We start from the raw sequence: 18,544 nt of genomic DNA on the forward strand, positions 1-18,544 counted from the left end.
TAGCTTCCCAGAGAGAGGGTAGGAAGGGAAAAAAGAAAGAAAGGGAAAGATGGAGGTAGAAAGAAAGGTATACTTTACTCTATAAAGTAGACTTCTCCATTTTCTGTATAGGCCATCTCCCAGTTTTGAGGCAGAGGACCTAAATTATCCTCTGCGGAAAGAGGTAGGTGCTGAGGGAACTTCTGAGAAGGGTCCGTGATGGGAGCAGCGGCGAGGCTACTATTCACAGGCGCAAGAGCTGCTTCTTGGAGAGGGTGCTCGGCCTGGTCCCCAGAATCGGCTGTTGGGTCAGGTCATGGGGGGGAGAGAGAGAGAGAGAGAGAGAGAGAGTGAGGACACACACACTCAGCATCAGACCCCAAGCTTGGGACATGAGACACTGTGCACATCTATTGTCTTAGCCCTTGTCCTTCCCTGATGGCTGGCCATTAACTCCGACTTCTGTTTTACTTCCACTAATGTTAGACAACATTAAAATGACCATGTCAGAGGGGATGGCTCAGGGTCGGGTCACATGAGCATGTCATTGGCATGTTTGAGGCCCTAAATTCAACACACGTGTGCACACGCACACACACCCCAACAGAATTTATTTCACTTAGAGAGAAAGAGGAGCCAGGTGCGGTGGTGCATGTCTGGAATCCCAGTGGCTCTGGAGGCTGAGGCAGGAGGATCGCGAGTTCAAAGCCAGCCTCAGCAATTCAGTGAGACCCTCAGCAACTCAGCGAGACTCTGTCTCTAAATAAAATACAAAAACGGGTTGGAGATGTAGCTCAGTGATTAGGTGCCCCTGGGTTCAATCCACGGTCCCAAAAAGAGAAAAAAATAAAAAGGCGAGAAAAACGTGCCCAGATAATGCATCGCTCACCATCTTAGAAAAGTTAAGAAGAAACCAATTAGTAACTCAGACCCCAATACTCCTAAACCAAGAAGATCAAAACAAAGACGGAGCCACACTCTCATTCCATGGGTATTACTTGGCTTCATGACTCAGAAAAAAAAAGTTTATGCTGAAAACACAGATCCGGCAGCTTTTTTGCAAAAGTTATTTAAGACATTTTTGGTAGATGCTAGCAAAGATCAGAGCCTGACAAATTAAGCTGGAAAGTATATAAAAGTTTAGAAAATGGAGACAACTATACCAGTGAGTCAGATTTGAGCCTCTTTTAGAAAATAAAGAGGTTGTTCCTGTGAAAAGCAAGACAGTTACCCCCCCAAGAGTGTCATGTAGGTGGACCGACGGGACTCGGGTCTCAAAAGAAGGCTCTCAGTGCGTGATTGTCCTTGCTTCTTATTAACGAGCGATATCCGGGGTGATGTCATCCAAGCGTCCACAAACAGCACTGTTGACACTTGGGCTGAATTTTTATAGAAGCCGATGATATTAAATGTCAATCTCCGTGGGGCTTGAAGACGTGATCATCAGGGGATGTGGCGATTTTCTTTCGCCTGCCTTTATTCTCTAGCAGACATTTCTGCTTCAATTGGGAAAGCAGACCAAAGAATAATAAAGGGCTGTTTTCAAAGCTGTCTGCGGTGGGGACTCCCCAGGATACACCTGAGAATGAAGGTAACCCACAGCCCGGATGGAAAAGTCGGCAAAATAACCACATCCGCCAAAATCCACGCCACAGTCCACGTGGTGCAAGAAAACTGATATAAACCTCCTCCTGGCTCCAAGCTGCACTCTTTTCAATTAGGAGTACTGTATCATTTTTGCCTTTTTTTTTTTTTTTTTTGGTAGAGGGACACAATACCTTTATTTTATTTATTTATTTTGATGCTGAGGATGGAACCCAGTGCCTCACAAGTGCTAGGCAAGCGCTTGACCACTGAGCCCCAGCCCAGCCCCTCATTTTTGCCTTTTATGGTCAACCCAGGAACACGTGCATGATGCAGGGTGGACCAACCAAGGTGACACATGGAAGTTCTGCCAGAGCTGTCAGCCTCTTGATGCTGGGGTTATTTAACTGACAGGTTCTGAAGCTGGTGGCCACTGTGACATTCTAGGCAGGACCAAGTGAAGAATGAAACCCACACAGAGGAGAGCAGAGATCAAAGGGAGAATGTTCTCTAGAAGCCGTGACTGAGCCTTTAATCCATGTCTGAAATCAAGGTAACCCCTGCCCTCTTCAACTGCCCGATTCCCCTCAAAGTCACACCTTCCTGCTTAAACCAACATGAACTGGTTTTACAACTTGCATGAAAGAGTACAGATTAATAGGACAACTATAATTTGAAGGAACAAGAAGGAAATGAGGTCAAAACAAAAGAAACATTTTGCAATTGCTCATTGATAACAAAATAAATCTAATTCCTAGCAATGATGAAAAGACCCACCCAGAATTCTCCAGGAGACAACATACACTCATATCTGATAGACCTCTCAAAGGTACACTTTTTATTCTGAAGAGTACACAAGACTCACCTGGAGAGACTGAGAGAGCACAGTCCTGGCTCCCTCCTCCAGAGAATGGGTTTGGGGTATGGTTCCAAAATGGGGTTTTGGAAAGCACCCAGGTGATGGAGATTCAGTGGAGAGAAGAACCACAGTGTGAGGACCAAGACAGAAAGAAGTGTCCAAAGAATGGAAAGGAATGTTACTTGGGTACAAAGTCCTAACTTCAGCTGGGGCTTGAGTTCTAGAACCCATGGCTGAGGAAATCAGGGCAGCTGCTGGTCAATGGATGGAAATGGAGAAGATCATGCTACGTGAAACCAGCCAAAGTCAGACTGGTCAAATCTTATTGTCACACGGAATGCACGTGTGAATATAAAACCATAAATCTCATCATTATGTACAACAATAATGTACCCCTTAAAAATAGGGGGGAAGAGTAAAAAAAAAGAGGAAGAACAAACAACCTCGTTCTCTGATAGAAAACAGCACAAAACGAGAGGTCTGCATACACACAGGGCAGATTCAAGACTCCATAACCTTGGTCATGGCTTTGACTTTGATACATGCTTGGATTAAAAAAAAAAGAAAAGGAAAAGAACTTTTAACTCATGAAACATTTAGAAGGACTACTATCATTTTCTAACCAAAGGGTGCCAACGAATGCCAGCAGTCAGGTGGAAGAGAAGGTCAGGGAGAGTCTGGGTGGGTGCCTGTGCTCATATGTGTGGCCGTGTGGACACACATCCTCACTCAGTGTCCTCACCCGTGAGCTGCAAAGGAGGTACCTGAGTTGCCTGTCTCTCAAGATGACCAGGAGGTCACCAGGTACACGTGAAAATGGTTTGTAAACTGTGAATGACATTTTTAATTCATGGTAAAACAGAGGTTTCCAAGCGTTTTCTCTTCTCTGTCTCCCTGCCCGGCCCCAGACGTTGGGCAGTGACTTTGAGAACATAAGCTCATGTCAGAAGAACATTCCTGAGGCTTATCTTAAACCCTGCCTGGTTTTAGATTTATGTGTCTCTTCCACCGTCCAAAACTCAGTCAAAATCTTTGGGGCCTCTTACGAGCTGATAAAGTTAATTTAAAACACACAAAGGCACACCAGATGTGCACACAGGTTCTGGAGCTGGGTGTTCTGGGTCGCAATGGCCGCTCTGCACTCACGTCGAGAGTTCTTTCACTGCAGAGATGAGCTAACCTCCCTGGTGTGCACATACAGAGCTTTGGAAAACATCTGCCACACTGCATCAGAGAAACATGAGCTCTTATGCTTTTTTGCCCCCTTTTTTGGTACCAGAGACTGAACCCAGGGACCACTGAGCTACATCCCCAGCCCTTTTTATATTTTATTTAGAGACAGGGTTTTGCTGAGTTGCTGAGGCTGGCCTTGAACTCACAATCCTCCTACCGCAGCCTCCCAAGCTGTTGGGAATCACAGGCAGGTGCCACTGTGTCTCTAACCAGTCTCATCCCTTTTCAACAGATTAATCTGTTTCTTCTTTGGATTTTGGTTTAAACTGCATTTCCTAAGGGAATCCTTCCCTTACATTGGATCGAGTGTCTTCATCGGCTCTTCCAGTCCTATGTGAGTTTCCCTCTTGACATGGAGACCCTTTAGAAGATATCAGGGAGATAACTGATATTTAACATATTTGCTATTTAGTGACTATTTTACTCTCTGGGTCTCCCTACCAGGTCACACTTTTTTTTCTTTTTTTTTTTTGGTACCAGGGATTGAACCCAGGGGTGCTTAACCACTGAGCCACATCCCCAACCCTTTTTATATTTTATTTAGAGACAAGGTTTCACTGAAATGCTTAGGGCCTCACTAAGTTACTGCAGCAGGCTTTGAATTTGCAATCCTCCTGACTTGGCCTGCCGAGTCCCTGGGATTGCAGACATGTGCCACCATGCCGGGCTTATACGTATTACCTTGTAACATTCAAAACAATGCTCTAACATCAGTATCAAGGAAAAAGAAGTGTCAACAAGCTAACTTTCAATAATGGGGAGAACCGTGGAGAAAAGAGCCTAGAAACCAGATTAATAACACTTTGAGGTCTCTGGAAGGTAGTTAGTGGATGAACCAAACACTTTTTATTTGCAATGGCTCATTAAGTAGTGTCAAAGCTGTCCAAGAGGAACAAAATATTTTTGGAACAGTTTTTGTTAGTATGAAAAACTGTGGGTTTGGGCCAACAGTGCAATGCTATCCTCATTAAGGACACAGAAGGAACTATTATTATTATTATTGGTACCAGGGATTGAACGCAGGGGTGCTTAAACACTGAGCCACATCCCCAGTCCTTTTTTGAATTTTATCTCGCCGAGTTGCTTTAGGGCCTCAAATTTGCGATCCTCCTGCCTCAGCCTCCTGAGCTACTGGGATTACAGGTGTGCGGCATAGCACCTGGCCCCACATTTTCTTCTTAAATGACAGGATTTCAAGGGGGGATTTTATAGGGTCAGGTATTCTGGGGCATGGCTTTTAGAGGCAGAAATGTACAGTGGTTAGAAATGGGACGTTCATCAAGACTTACAGTCAACTACCTCCCCTATGTCCTTGCTTTCTGCCAAGAAATCATCTTTGTACATAAATGGAGGACAAATAAAGGCATATGATGGCGGCTTTATGCCCCAAAGACTTGGGGGTCACCGGGTCTGCTGGGCAGAGCTGACTAATTGCCCCTCGCCTAAGAGGTCTTTGGTTACTGTGACTGCATCTATTTTTTGGGTTGTAACATGACTTGCTAGTCTTTATTATTGAACTATCAAGGTATTAAAGTATTAGATGTTTTTAAAAGCAATGTAATATAACTTCTTTTCATTTTGGTGGGGGCTACTCTATATAGATGAAATATTCCCAAGGGATGAAATCAGTTGATTTTAATGAAAACATATGGAAAAGATGGCAAATTTCTTCTAGACATTGCAACCGTAGGTCAGCCACTGGTCTACCACGTTCTAAATGAAAAGAGAAAAGGAAAAAAGAAATTTTTCCTGGAAGCAAATTCTTAGAGCGAGTAGGAAAGACTTGGAAATGATGTCATCCTGCCCTCCCCAATCCCAACCCAGAAAAGTGATTTAAGGCATTTTGTTCAGAAATAGACAACTATCAAGAGACAAGCCATGATGTCTAACAAATCTCCCTCTTTTGAGTCAATACTTCTCACAAAACCATCATAACAAAGTCATCAGAAAATTTTACAGGGGCTGGGGTTGTGGCTCAGTGATACAGAGCTTGCATAGCACGTGTGAGGGACTGGGATCAATTTTAAGCACCACGTAAAAATACATAAATAAAATCAAGGTCCATCAACAACTAAAAAAAATATTAAAAAAAAAGAATTTCTAGGGGCTGGCGTTGTGGCTCAGTGGTCGAGTGCTTGCCTAGCACCTGTGAGGCACTGGGTTCCATCCTCAGCAGTGCATAAAAATCAATAAATAAAATAAAGGTATTGTGTCCATCTGTAACTGAAAAAAATATTTAAAAATAATTTTATGAGCATCTTAAGCAATTTAGGTTTTTGAGCTTAGTTAATAAATGGCAAAATCTCAGAGCGCTCTAGGCAGGCTATCACAGTATGCAACAATAAGATACTTTTCCTGAACATTCTATCAGACTTGGTGACATGGGAAAAAAATACAGGTCTACTGATCTCCTGCTTCATTGGGGCTGAGGCTATCCAAGCAGAGACCAAGTAGGGTGAAAAGAGAAGGGGCCCCTCAGGGAGGAAGAGCGTGTATGCTGACAACGGATAACTTGTTGGTAGCTCTAATTCTAACACATTCAAGAAAAAATTTAAATAGAGAAAAAAAAAAGAAAAATGAAGTGGTTTTCTAAGTCACGTTGTAGGTTGAAAGAACTCACATATTGAGGCAGCTGTTCCACTGTGAGTTACTACTACATGAGGTCAAACCCTCAGATGGTGGAAAACAGGACTGAATAGCTCTGGATGGCTGCGCAGAGCCAAGCCCACCTCTCCCAGCATCCAAGGGACCACCTGGAGAGGGGCAGTACCTCAGCTGCCCCAGCCAAGAAGAGCCCTGTTCTAGACAGCCCCTCCACGCCGACGCATGGCTAAGCTTTCCAGCACGCAGCTCTGCAGGTAGGTGTAAATCAGTAACATAAGCTATATAATTTAAAACCCTAGAATATTTATTTGTCTTTCCCCCTTTTAGGTTCCAGAGCAAAGTTGGCCTAAGTCAGCTGAGCACATGATACACTTCCACCATCTCTACTTCAAACAGCGTGAGAGAAGCGGATGCTGTCAGTTTAATGTCAACTGAATGTCAACCGAATTCTCATATTTCACTTCACGATGACAGGGCTGTTTCAAGGCCAAATTAAACATCAATGAACAAAGTGGAAAAAATGTTAAATATATCTTTTTAAAACTTTTTGTGGTACCAGGGATTGAACTCACTTGACCACTGAGCCACATCCCCAGCCCTTTTTATATTTTATTTAGAGACAGGGTCTTGCTGAGTTGCTTAGGGCCTCGCTAAGTTGCTGAGGCTGGCCTTGAACTTGCGATCCTCCCGCCTCAGCCTCCCGGGTCGCTGGGATTACAGGCGTGCACCAAGGTACCCAGCCCAAATATATCCTTTCAAAGAGAAGAAGACCAGGCTGTTGTTTCTCGATTGCTGTGTTCACGTCTTTCTCCCCAGCTCGTTTAAGTTAGTTGGGTGAGGCCAAGGTATTCCTGGGAAGCGTGGCAAGTGGATTAAGGGACGTGGGGGGACAATCTCTTCCCTGAGAATCTCGTGGCTGGAATTTGAACTCCGGCCACCCCGCTGAAATCCTCTTGAGAAGAACGTCCTTCTGGTTATTCCTGGGGAAAGCCCTCCCTCCCCCACGCACTTTGGTGCCACCCCTGTTGAGAAGGGACAGTGCGGGGCCTTTACCTGTAAAGCTACTGTTCATTTCAGGAACGTCATCGTGGTCCTCATTCTCCGCGTGGACTATGCCAGCATTTTGCATGTCATTGTAGGACTTGGTGCGCTTCGGGGTCGCCTGCTTGGAGCCAGACTGGAGGCTTTGCAAGGCATCCGTTGTGATCACTTTCCCACTGACTGGCTGGCTGGGAGGTTTGGGTGTCCCATAATAGTTTCCTAGGTGATGGAGAGACACATTTGCATGTTTCAAAAGGGAATACTTAGTTGTTTGGGTTGGTTTTTTTTTTTTTGGTATTTTTTTTTTTTTTTTGCAAGACTTCACCTCCAGATCTCACATTAAATAAAATAAAAACCAGAAAACCAGAACTCGTTCATTCCTTTGATGGGTTAGCCAAGTCTGCCTTTGCTACCCAGCGAGGTTGGGGTGACTGCAGAAGCAGAGGAGAGAAGCCGTGCTGTTTTGGTGCAAAGCATCTATGAGGGCTAAAAACAAAGGGGGGTGTGCTGAATAGAAAGAAAACGGAACTTCCATCTTCATTACATTTGAATTTCAATTGGTCGACCTTTTGCTACATAGGCACCAGTACGAGGCTTGAATCCGATTTAGAGTGAGCCTCACAGAAAATAAAAATTCATTACTGCCAGCCTCCCTACAGACCGGCAGGGTTGAGGTCACCTTCCCTCTTGAAGAGGGAACCGGGGCACTGTTTGAAAAGGAGGGCAGTGGGCACCCCACGTGGCGCCTCTTGAAGTGAATGGCAGACTCGACGCTCAGGGACCTGCAGGGCAGGAACCGATCCTGGCCAAGTTGGAACAGAAAACTCTGGGTCATGATCTCTGGTATCCTCAGGGATCATGCTTCCAGAAATGGCCCACCTTCAGATTCCCCCCAAGTTTGGTTTAAGGTGCACTCGAGGCTGCTACAGCACTCTGGTACGTTAACTGGATTTTTGCATTCTTTTTTTTTTTTTAATTTTTATGAACACATTTTTAATTTTCATTAGAAATATCTAACTAGTAATGTTATATTAGCAAGATAAAGTTTGCCTTTAAAATGGAAGAAAAACAGCAATACTTGAAAAAGGCCGACTGATTTTTTTTTTACTAAAAGCTTTAAACAATAGCTTTATACAACAAGAAATTAAGCAATGGAATAAATAGTAGTGATGGTAGTAATAAGAATTTCCTTTTGAAAACTCCCATTTAATCCCAGCTGCTCGGGAGGCTGAGGCAGGAGGATCATGAGTTCACAGCCAGCCTCAGCAATTTATGGAGGCCCTCAACAACTCAGTGAGACCCTGTCTCTAAATAAAATATAAAAAAGGGCTGGGGATGTGGCTCAGTGGTTAAGTATCCTGGGTTCAATTCCCAGTGCCCCCCCCCAAAAAAAAGAAAGGAAAACTCCTATTTAAAAGTAATGCTATAGGCTGGGGCTGTAGCTCAGTGGGAGAGCACTTGCCTAGCATGTGTGGGGTTTGATGCTCAGTTGTCCATTGACAATGAAAAAATATTTTTAAAAAATGCTACATCATCTGCATGTGCAAACATGTAACAATAAATCCCACCATTATGTATAATTATAATGCACCAATAAAAAATATGGAAAAATAAAATCTCATTATGTCTTAAAAAAAACCCCAAAGCAAATTATTTTTTACAAGTTTTCTTAAGAATACATTAAATAAATAACAAATTGTTCCAATAGGAACAAAATCATAAAGGTAGCTCATGAGTAATTAAAGTTTGGAAAACACAGTTAATAATCAATGATATTCAGCAACTACATGATATCAACATTAGAATACCATTGATCCATTCACCACTTAAATCTTTCAGAGTAAGGACAGGGAGATAGAAAATAATACTGAATTCTTCAGTAAATCCTAACCAATATTTGTCATTCTACGTTCAGTAAAGGAGAATTGGCAGATGCTAACAAATCCTGTGCACAGAATTTGTTCCTGATGACCCAAACCCATTAGCTAACCCAAGTACCTCAATACATAGGCATTTTACAAGCACTAAAAAAGGCAAAAGAAAAAAAAAAATTGGTCACCATGAGACCTAAAGATGATCATTTGTTTCCATTTAGCTTTATCCTTATAAATCAAGATTGTTTCTTTTAAAAAAAAAAAAATCATTATTTTTTAGGTATAGATAGACATGATGCATTTATTTATTTATTTTTATGTGGTGCTGAGGATCAAACCCAGTGCCTCACACATCCAGCCAAGTGCTCTACCACTGAGCCACCACCCCAGCCCTCAAGATTGCTTCTTTAAGAGGGGCTTGAATATTATTTCTTTTAAGTACTTCAGAATTATCAGTTTGATGAATATATACACATCGACTCTGTTTGAGAGTGGTTTAATAGTCCATGTCACCAAAGGCAACTCTGAACATATACGTTTCTAAAACTTAGCAGACTGAAGAGCGGCCATGTCTAAGTCTGAAGGTCCCAGGCAGGAATCTGGTCAGCATGTTCAGGTTAATTACTAGGTCTTTTTTTTTTTTTTTTAAATAGAGGGTGATCTATCAATCTCTTCAAAAACATGTCTTTCAGATCTCCAACTCACAGGAACAGGAATTAAGAAGAAAACTTGAAGAAAGCTGCCCCTTACGTGTTGTGAGGGGCCAACCCTCGGACAAGGAAGAACTGGCACATGTATGAACCAAGAAATGCACTTCACCTTGCAGTTGAAGGAAGCCCCTGCTTCCTTTCAAGGTGCAACCTTTTCATTCACTGAAGACTATTTTATTGGGAGTTTAGGAAAGCAAGACCATTTACTATTGAAAAGTCAATCTCCACAGTGAGTTTTAAAAAAAAAAAAAAAAAAGAGAGAGAGAAAGCCCTACTGAATTTAATTCTCAATCCTTCCAATCACTGATATATCAAAACACCACATCATTTTTGGAATTAGATGTTAAACTAAGGCTGATGTCTAAAAATAAGAGCCTACTGAAAAATGTAACCAGAAGATGGGACTCTTTACTCATAATTTTATAATTATCATTTTATAACCCTATCACTCAGTTTCAGTGACATTAAACTGAAATCACATTCATAAAATTATAATCATTTAAAAAACCAAGTAAGTCTTTGACATCTGCAGTTCATGATAGAAATAAATGCCTGGAAAATAAAGTTCCACCTAAATTTAACAAATAAGTATGGATTTCCCATTGGGCAGCTGCCCTCAGTTTTCAAGTTCAAAGTCTTTCTTAAGGCAGCAAATGATTAGTCTATTTATCAATATTTATCACACACATATACACACATACACACACACACACCCTCTTGTTCAGAGTTATTCTCTATTTCTAGAAATTAAGACTGGGGACAGAAGTACATATTATTAACAGGAACTATATAACATTTCTGGGTGCAGTGGGGCACACCTATAATCCCAGAGGCTCAGGAGGCTGAGGCAGGAGGATGGTGAGATCAAAGCCAGCCTCAGCAAAAGCAAGGCCCTAAGCAGCTCAGTGAGACCCTGTCTCCAAGTAAAATATAAAAAAGGCTTGGGATGTGGCTCAGTGGTTGAGTGCCCCTGAGTTCAATCCCTGGTACCCACCCCGACGAAAAGTGGAATTCTAAAAGAGAACTCAGGTCGCACCTCAGGACCTATTTTAAGGATAAAATAAAATGGTCCATTAAAAACCTTGACTGGCTCTCAAGCTGGTCACTAAAGTGAGTCTGGATCAACGCTACTCCCTAGGATGCTGCAGGTGGCTGATCTTTACAGTGAGGCAGCAGCACATCGAGAATTCAAGATACCATGTATCTGAAGTGCTCAGAACAGAGGAGCTGACAATTCTTGCTTCACTGTTATGAAAAGTAACCAAGCAAGTCTGCCAATAATCACACTGAGTCTTCTGCACTCAGACTCTCGAGGACTTTCTCAGAGATAAGGACAGGAGCATGGCCATGGTGACCTCACTAGATTATCCTGACCACTAAATACTCCAGATTTTGTAAAGGTGCTGTTTCTTATTTTCCGTATTATAACCCTTCCAGAAAAGTGGTTCCCCCCCCCCCTTTTTTTGTGGTAATGGACATTGAACCCAGGGCTACATCCCCAGCCCTTTTTTATTTTTTATTTTGAGACAGGGTCTTGCTAAGTTGCATAGGGCCTTGCTAAGTAGCTGAGGATGGCCTCCAACTTGCAATCCTCCTGCCTCAGCCTCTCAAGCTGCTGGAATTACAGGCGTACAGCACTAAGCCTGGTCACTATCTAGCAGCTTCTGACGGCAGAGCAAGCAAACACTTCTGTAGAGATAGGGTTTGTTTTTTCTCCCGCCCCCCACACACTGTTTAAAAATAATTTGAATTGATAGTCATCATTTAACTGGGATGTTTCCAGTTAAAAATCTCGATTGTCAGTATCACTAGTTAAAGGGTAAGGTCTCATAGACTCATCTGTCCCGGGCAATGAGGAATCAGCAAAGTGCCCGTCTAAAATCTATCTGCCCCAGACCACTGGACAAATCAAGGCTTTCTACAGAAAACTCTTGGCTCCTACTTGTGGTTCTGCTCTAGCCCTTGCCAGAAAAATACCTGGACCCCATCCAGAGCAGTGCCCCACGGGCAGACGGAGCCATGACTACAGGAGCAGGTAAGTCTGAAACCTGTCAGAATCCTTGAGGGTCCACGAGGTGGTCTTTGGATGGACTGGTCTTGGTACCAGGCTTCTGGCACCTGAGGTCACTGAGCTGGGTGAACCCCATGCAACCAGGGGCAGGAGGGGCCCGGGCCAGCACGATGCGCTTACACCAGTCTCCACAGCCCGCGCCCAGAGCATCCACCCTCCTACCCCACCCGACCGGACCCTCGGGGTTTGAGATCGCACCTCTTCCCTTCCAGAAAACTCTTCATGGCACCAAGAGTTTCTGCTTTGATCCTAATCAGGCCACGCCTCGCCACAGCAGAAGCATCAGCCTTGCAGAGAGTGCGCGCGACGCCAGGAGACTGGGGGACGGGTCTAGGGATCCCCGGGAGGCAGGAAGCAGCAATCAGGGGCAGAATCATGACTGAGTTCAGGACTAGGGTGATCACGGGGCGGGCTGCACATTTCTGTGAGTCAGGAGCCTGACTGTCCCCGACTGAGGCTCCAGGTTACCCAGCTTGTCCCTTCTGAGGTGACCGGGCTCCCTTCCAAGTGGGAATGTGTTTCTCTCTGCTGCTGTTTTCAGAACTGGTTCTACAATCAGACGCAACAGGGATGTGGCTGGAGACAGGAGGAGAGGGCAGGGAAGAGGAAGGCACTGCTGGCCTTAATTGACAGGACCCAGTTTTTGGCCATGGCCAAGCCAAACAAAATACTTTCTTCTTCTTTTTTTTTTTTTTTTTTTTTTTTTTTTGGTACCAGGGATTGAACCCAGGGGCCTTAACCACTGAGCCACATCCCTAGCCCTTTATTATTTAGAGACACGGTCTTGCTGAGTTGCTTAGGCCTCGCTAAGTTACTGAGGTCGACCTCAAACCCACGATCCTCCTATTTCAGCCTCCCAAGCTGCTGGCGTGACGAGCATATGACACTGTGTCCGGCCAAAACAAAATACTTTCTGACATATCCTTAAAATGATCAAGGACTGCACATCAACTTTTAGAGCTTTGTGAAATATTTAAGGAGGAACATAACCCTGGATTTTAAGTGAGAATGAATCAATTCTGCATGGCCTGTAAATCTGGACAAAATTACCGTTCATTCATTTCTTATTTCCTCACAGAGAATCTTTTTTAAGTCAGGCACAATGCTAGGTACTAGAAATAAAAGGTAAAAATGGAATTAAAACAGTCTATATAGCATATATTTTTTTTCTCAAACTTGAAATGCAAACAAAGTATATTAAATGAAGATGTTGATTCAATAGGTGTGGGTAGGCCTGAGATTCCAAAGGTATAACAAGACCTCAGCACTGCTGCTGGCCCAGGGGGGACCCTCCGTGGACGGAGGAAATCATTCCTCTTTTGCAGATGAGCAGCTGAGGCTCGGAGCAGCAGAGACACCTAAGGGGGGGCCCCTGATTAGTCCAGGGTCAATGAGGTTGGAGGTTCTGGGGCAGCTTTCTCTGTCTTCCTCCTACAGAACAAGCTTTTCAGAACAAGCAGGAAACCAGGATGGCAGCAACCACCATGGCTGGAAGTCCAGAGCATCCATTCTCAGGGGGGGCAATGTCACCCCCAAGGGGACAAAACTCATTTTCCTTTTGGGGGGATATTTATAAAATCCTTCATTTCTTTTTGTCTTATTCTCAGGGCTCTGTGTGACCTGGTCTTGCCCACTCTCCACACATGCTTTACAGCAGCTTCTGGTAGCCCTTTCGGCTCAGATCCTGCTGGGTTTCTCTCTCTCTCTCTCTCCCCCTCTCTCTCTCTTTTTTTTTTTTTTGGTACCAGGGATTGAACCCAGGGGTGCTTAACCTCTGAGCCACATCCCCAGCCCTTTCTTGTATTTTATTGAGAAACAGGGTCTCACTGAGTTGCTTAGGGCCTCGCTAAGTTGCTGAGGCTGGCTTTGAACTTTCAATCCTCCTGCCTCAGCCTCCGGAGCTGCTGGGATGACAGGCATGTGCCACCGCTCCTGGCCCTTCTGGGCTTCTTTCAGCCCTCACGTGCACACTGGGTCCCCTCCTCATCTCACACCTCCTGACCCCAAAACTCCCTGTGACCCTCACCCCACCCCCAACTGCTCATCCTCAGGGATGCGTCTCAGACCTCAGGGTCTACACCAAAACTGTCCTTATCCGTTCTCAGATGTTAACAGGGAAACATGAACGCGTCCTCTTCTTAAAGTCCCACCCCAAAACCACACGCTCCATGAGTTGTATGCCCCTCTGAGTGCCCAGGCCTAACACAGTACCAGCCCCACAATGTCCCTCAGTAATTCTTTGCAGAAAAAGTAAAGACAGACACGTGGATTGCAGCCTGGGATCCTCCTTGTACATCTCTCCATTGTGGATCCAGTTTTGAACACCATGACTCGGGATGGTTTTTCCCAATCTGTCAATTACATCTGAACGACCGTCACTTGCATCACTTTGATTTGCTACCTGCTTGCTCAACATATGACGCTATCGATGCATAAAATGTCCAGCACTTTCTCTTTACACTTTCTCTCCCTACCTGCCTTCGCTACACAAAGACAACCTGCGCGCACAGGAGGGTAATAAAGCCAGGGTCTGCAACGACCTGTTTATCTTTGCCAGCAACTTGGAATAGGAGACCCAGCAGGAGAACCGGAGTTAACATTATAACCATCTTACCGAAAAAGGCATCCATAGTCCTGTTTTCAGAAGAAGAATCTGAGATTCACACAATTCCTAAGAGACGCCTGACATTATAAGAGAGATGTGTCTGTGTCCAGTGTCTCTGTCCAGAAATGCTTGGACATCTCTGGGCAGGGGAATTAAGTCAAACTTTTCTGGCTCCAGCCTCCCCCTCTTTCTATGCAGAGGTACAGCCAGTGACAGCACAGATTTTATTTAGTTACTTTCATTATCAACAGGGAACATTCCACGGCAGAGTTTGCCAACAGAGCTTATCGCAACAGACGGCTCCCAGGGCCTGCCAAAGACCAGGACTCCAGACGGGCTCATTTTCCTCAATGACAAACAAGAACTCTCTTCACCCCTGCTTTATCTCTGGGTCCCCCAAAAGTATACCGTTGGCAGCTGCTTTTCTGCAGACCTTCTAGGAAGCAAAACAATAACATTATTGAATGCTGACATCCCCTTCCTAATTAACATGCAGAAATATGCAACCCATAACTCCAATTTGAAATGTCATCCTGGCGCTGCGTAGCTGTTGCTGAAGGCAAACCTTTGCAATGCTCCGAGTATATAATCAGCCCCTTCTACCCAGAGGCATTTGTAAAACGGGCATGTTTGGATCCACCCCTGCTGAATAGTCGTCTCTTGTAAACTCTCTCCTACAGAAGTCCCAAGAGCTGGCTGAGGCAGACACTTGTCTTGCAGAGCGAAAATGTCAATAGAAAAAAAAAAGGGAGAGGGAAAAAAGGAGTTGATTTATTTCAAGCACCACAGCAAATAAATTAGCCCAGGGCATAGAAAGCTGAGCGAAGGCATTTATTCTTTTTTGGGGAGTTGGGAGGGGTACCAGGGATTGAACTCAGGGGCACTCGAACACTGAGCCACCTCCCCAGCCCTACTTTGTGTTTTATGTAGAGACAGGATCTCACTGAGATGCTTAGGGCCTTGCTTTTGCTGAGGCTGGCTGTGAACTCGCGATCCTCCTGCCTCAGCCTCCAAACTGCTTTTATGTGTGACTACAGACCTGCACCACCGCACCCGGCAAGCCAAGGCATTTATTCTGATCTCCTCTGCCTTGCTTTGTTGCTGTCCAGTGACAGAATGAGGAGGTGGCTCAAACTGCAAAGCAGAGCTCAGTGACCAACTCTGTGCCCTGTGAGGGATGATGGCCAGGTTCTTTATAGAGACGGAAGGTCCTCCGTTCTGTTAGGTGTATATGCAGCTGTCAGCAGTATCGCTGGCGTCGCAGAAAGTTCCATGATGGGGCTCCTGCTGCCTCCCCGAACCTGGTCCAGTGACAGTGCTTCTTCTCTTAACAAATGGCTCCACAATGACCCAGTTACAGAAGATGGAGACTTGATGTTCTCTTAGGGGAATCTCCATCACCTGCTTCTTCTACCTCCTTCTCACAATAACCAGGATATGACCCAATGTGGCTATTTAAAGACATAAATATCGCCCGGCCAGGGTCGCGGTGCGCCTGTGCCCGGGCAGGGGGCGCCATCCCCCGGCCTTTCCCTGGGACTGGCCAAAGCCACAGGGAAGATGGTGGAGAATTCACCGTGGCCACTGCCAGAAAGAGCGATTTATGGCTTTGTTCTTTTCTTAAGCTCCCAGTTTGGCTTCATACTTTATCTTATGTGGGCTTTTATTCCTGAATCTTGGCTAAACTCCTTAGGCTTAACCTATTGGCCTCAAAAATATTGGGCAGTCGCATTACGTGTCTACCTCCTTATCACTATAGGAATTGGTTATGTGCTCTTATTTGGAATTAACACGATGAGTACTTCTCCCCTCAACTCGATTCATACGATCACAGATAACTATGCTACAAACCAACAAAAGAAGAAATACCAAGAAGAGGCCATCCTAGCATTAAGAGATATTCCTATTAGCGAAGTAAACCAATGTTCTTTCTCACAACCAAAGAACTTTACACCGGAAAGTGAGTCGCATGTAAACATGCTACCATCAAGCATGATAAGTTTTTGACAGAATAGTTTTGCCCATAATTATACTATTTTCTCTTATTGTTCAATGTTGAAATATAAAAAAAGTGAAAGTCATTCTCTTAAGTAAATTTTGATTAATATTATAAATGTTTTCAAATATTCATAGAATTATTCATATTAATATTATTCATATTATTAATATGAATAGAAATATTCATATTAATAGAATAAATAAAATACTTCATTACCTTAAAAAAAAAAAAAAAGGCATAAATATCTCCAGATGCAGTCAGGCCTTCACCAGCACCACCAGCACCAACCAAAGGACACTTCAACGAGGGTAGTTTCTTTACCCATTCATCAACTGAAGGGCATCTAGGTTGATTCCACAGTCTGGCTATTGTGAATTGTTGCTGGAAACTTTAAATGAGTTGATACTTCAAATACACTTTAACTCTCAGAGACAGGCTCTTGCTATGTTGCCAGGCTGGTCTCAAACCCATGGGCTCAATGGATCCTCCCGCCTCAGCCTCCTCAGCAAAAGGCACACAGAATGCCCAGCTCATACACACAAGGTACCCTGACAAGCACCCAGCACAGGCGTCTGTAAAAAGAAATCCCTAGGGGCCGGGGTTGTGGCTCAGCGACAGAGCACTCGCCTAGCACAGGTGAGGCGCTGGGTTCAATCCTCAGCATCACATAAAAATAAATAAATAAAAACAAAGGTGGCTACCTGCAACTAAAAAAACCATTTAAAAAAAAAAGATTCAGTGTCTGATTGAGTTTTTGAAAAAATAAATAAGTCAATAAATCACTAAAAAGCATAAACACCCTCCAAGGCAGAGCTACTGTGGTCTTCTGCCTCATACCTTATAGCCCTGGCCTCAGGACAAAATAGATGCTCAATAAATGTTTCCTGAAATGAACTGCACATGTCTGAAAGGGCTTTAAAACCACACTGCCTTGGCAGGAGGACTGCGTGAGCCTCGGGGTTTGAGAGCAGATCAGAGAAGACAACAAGGCCACCTGGAAAGCACAGCATCAAAGCCAACACACAAACAAACGCACCGCCAGGAACCGACCCTTGTGTTTGTATAAGGATGCTGTCTGCACCTTTGTTTTTAATAGTCTCACACACACACAAAGATGGGGAGTCATGGGGCAGGAGACACCCAAATGCCCATTTGCAGAGGACTAATTAAATAAATTGCGTATATCCATACACAGGAAACTGTGAAGCACTGGTAAGAGTAAGGTGGAACTGTGTGGGGCACTGTGAGAAGATCTCCCAAGTATTTTGAGGGCAGAGGGCAAGAAAAGAGTAAAATGAACAAGAACCCATATGTATATGCCATTTAGAATAAGCTTTCTGAACGCTTGCACTAGATACTTTAGCAAGGGTTACTTGAAGGCAAGCAACCTGGACTTAATGTATTTTTAAGTTCTTTATTACAGAAGCTGTTCCACCACTGTTAGTCAGCCCTCTGTTACTATAGCAAAATCCCTGATAAAATCCACTTAAATAGAGGAAATGTATTTGGCTTACAGTCTCAGAGATTCTGGTCCAGGACCTGCTGGCCCATTTGCTTTGGGCCTGTGGTGTGACAAGATGTCATGGTGGGGGGCACATCATGGAGCAATCTGTTCCCCTCATGTGGTTGGGAAGCAGAGAGAAAAAGAGAGAGGAGAGGTCCAGGTCCCGATGCTAGAGCAATGCATACACGTGCAATTCATTTCAATAAGTATTTAATGAGCATTTATTTTGTCCAGTCCCCATATGACTGGAAGACTTCCAACAGGCCCCACCTCTCAAGGGTTCTACTACCCTCCGACAGCACACGGGCGCTGGGGAACACATATCAGAACCACAGCGATCAAGTACACCAATTACTTTTACTTTAAAAAGTCCAAGTGTATTGCTTTAAAGCGTGTCAAGTGTCAGGATTTTCCTCCTCGACCTAAGTAGAGGCTGAAAGAAAAAAAAAAAAAAATTCAAACCAGTAAAAGAGATCATTAG

At 44.2% G+C, this 18,544-nt stretch overlaps 1 protein-coding gene and 1 pseudogene across 19 annotated transcripts in view; one reads left to right on the forward strand and one right to left on the reverse strand.

Annotated features, from left to right (window-relative positions):
• Window positions 1-18,544, reverse strand: part of MAGI1 (membrane associated guanylate kinase, WW and PDZ domain containing 1) — a 692,610-nt gene that overhangs the window by 115,739 nt on the left and 558,327 nt on the right. For all 18 annotated transcript variants that reach the window (XM_079114351.1, XM_079114364.1, XM_079114363.1 and 15 more), the window contains 2 exons: window positions 7,313-7,519; window positions 79-280 (listed from right to left, as the gene is read on the reverse strand). In XM_079114351.1, coding sequence (XP_078970477.1) covers window positions 79-280; window positions 7,313-7,519 — 409 coding nt within the window. The remainder of the gene's footprint in view (window positions 1-78; window positions 281-7,312; window positions 7,520-18,544) is intronic.
• On the forward strand, window positions 16,040-16,685 carry LOC306647296 (phosphatidylinositol N-acetylglucosaminyltransferase subunit P-like; annotated as a pseudogene). The gene has a single exon. The product of its transcript is annotated as a phosphatidylinositol N-acetylglucosaminyltransferase subunit P-like (transcript).

Source organism: Sciurus vulgaris (assembly GCF_902686455.1).
Source record: "Sciurus vulgaris genome assembly, chromosome: 16".
Taxonomy (NCBI): domain Eukaryota; kingdom Metazoa; phylum Chordata; class Mammalia; order Rodentia; family Sciuridae; genus Sciurus; species Sciurus vulgaris.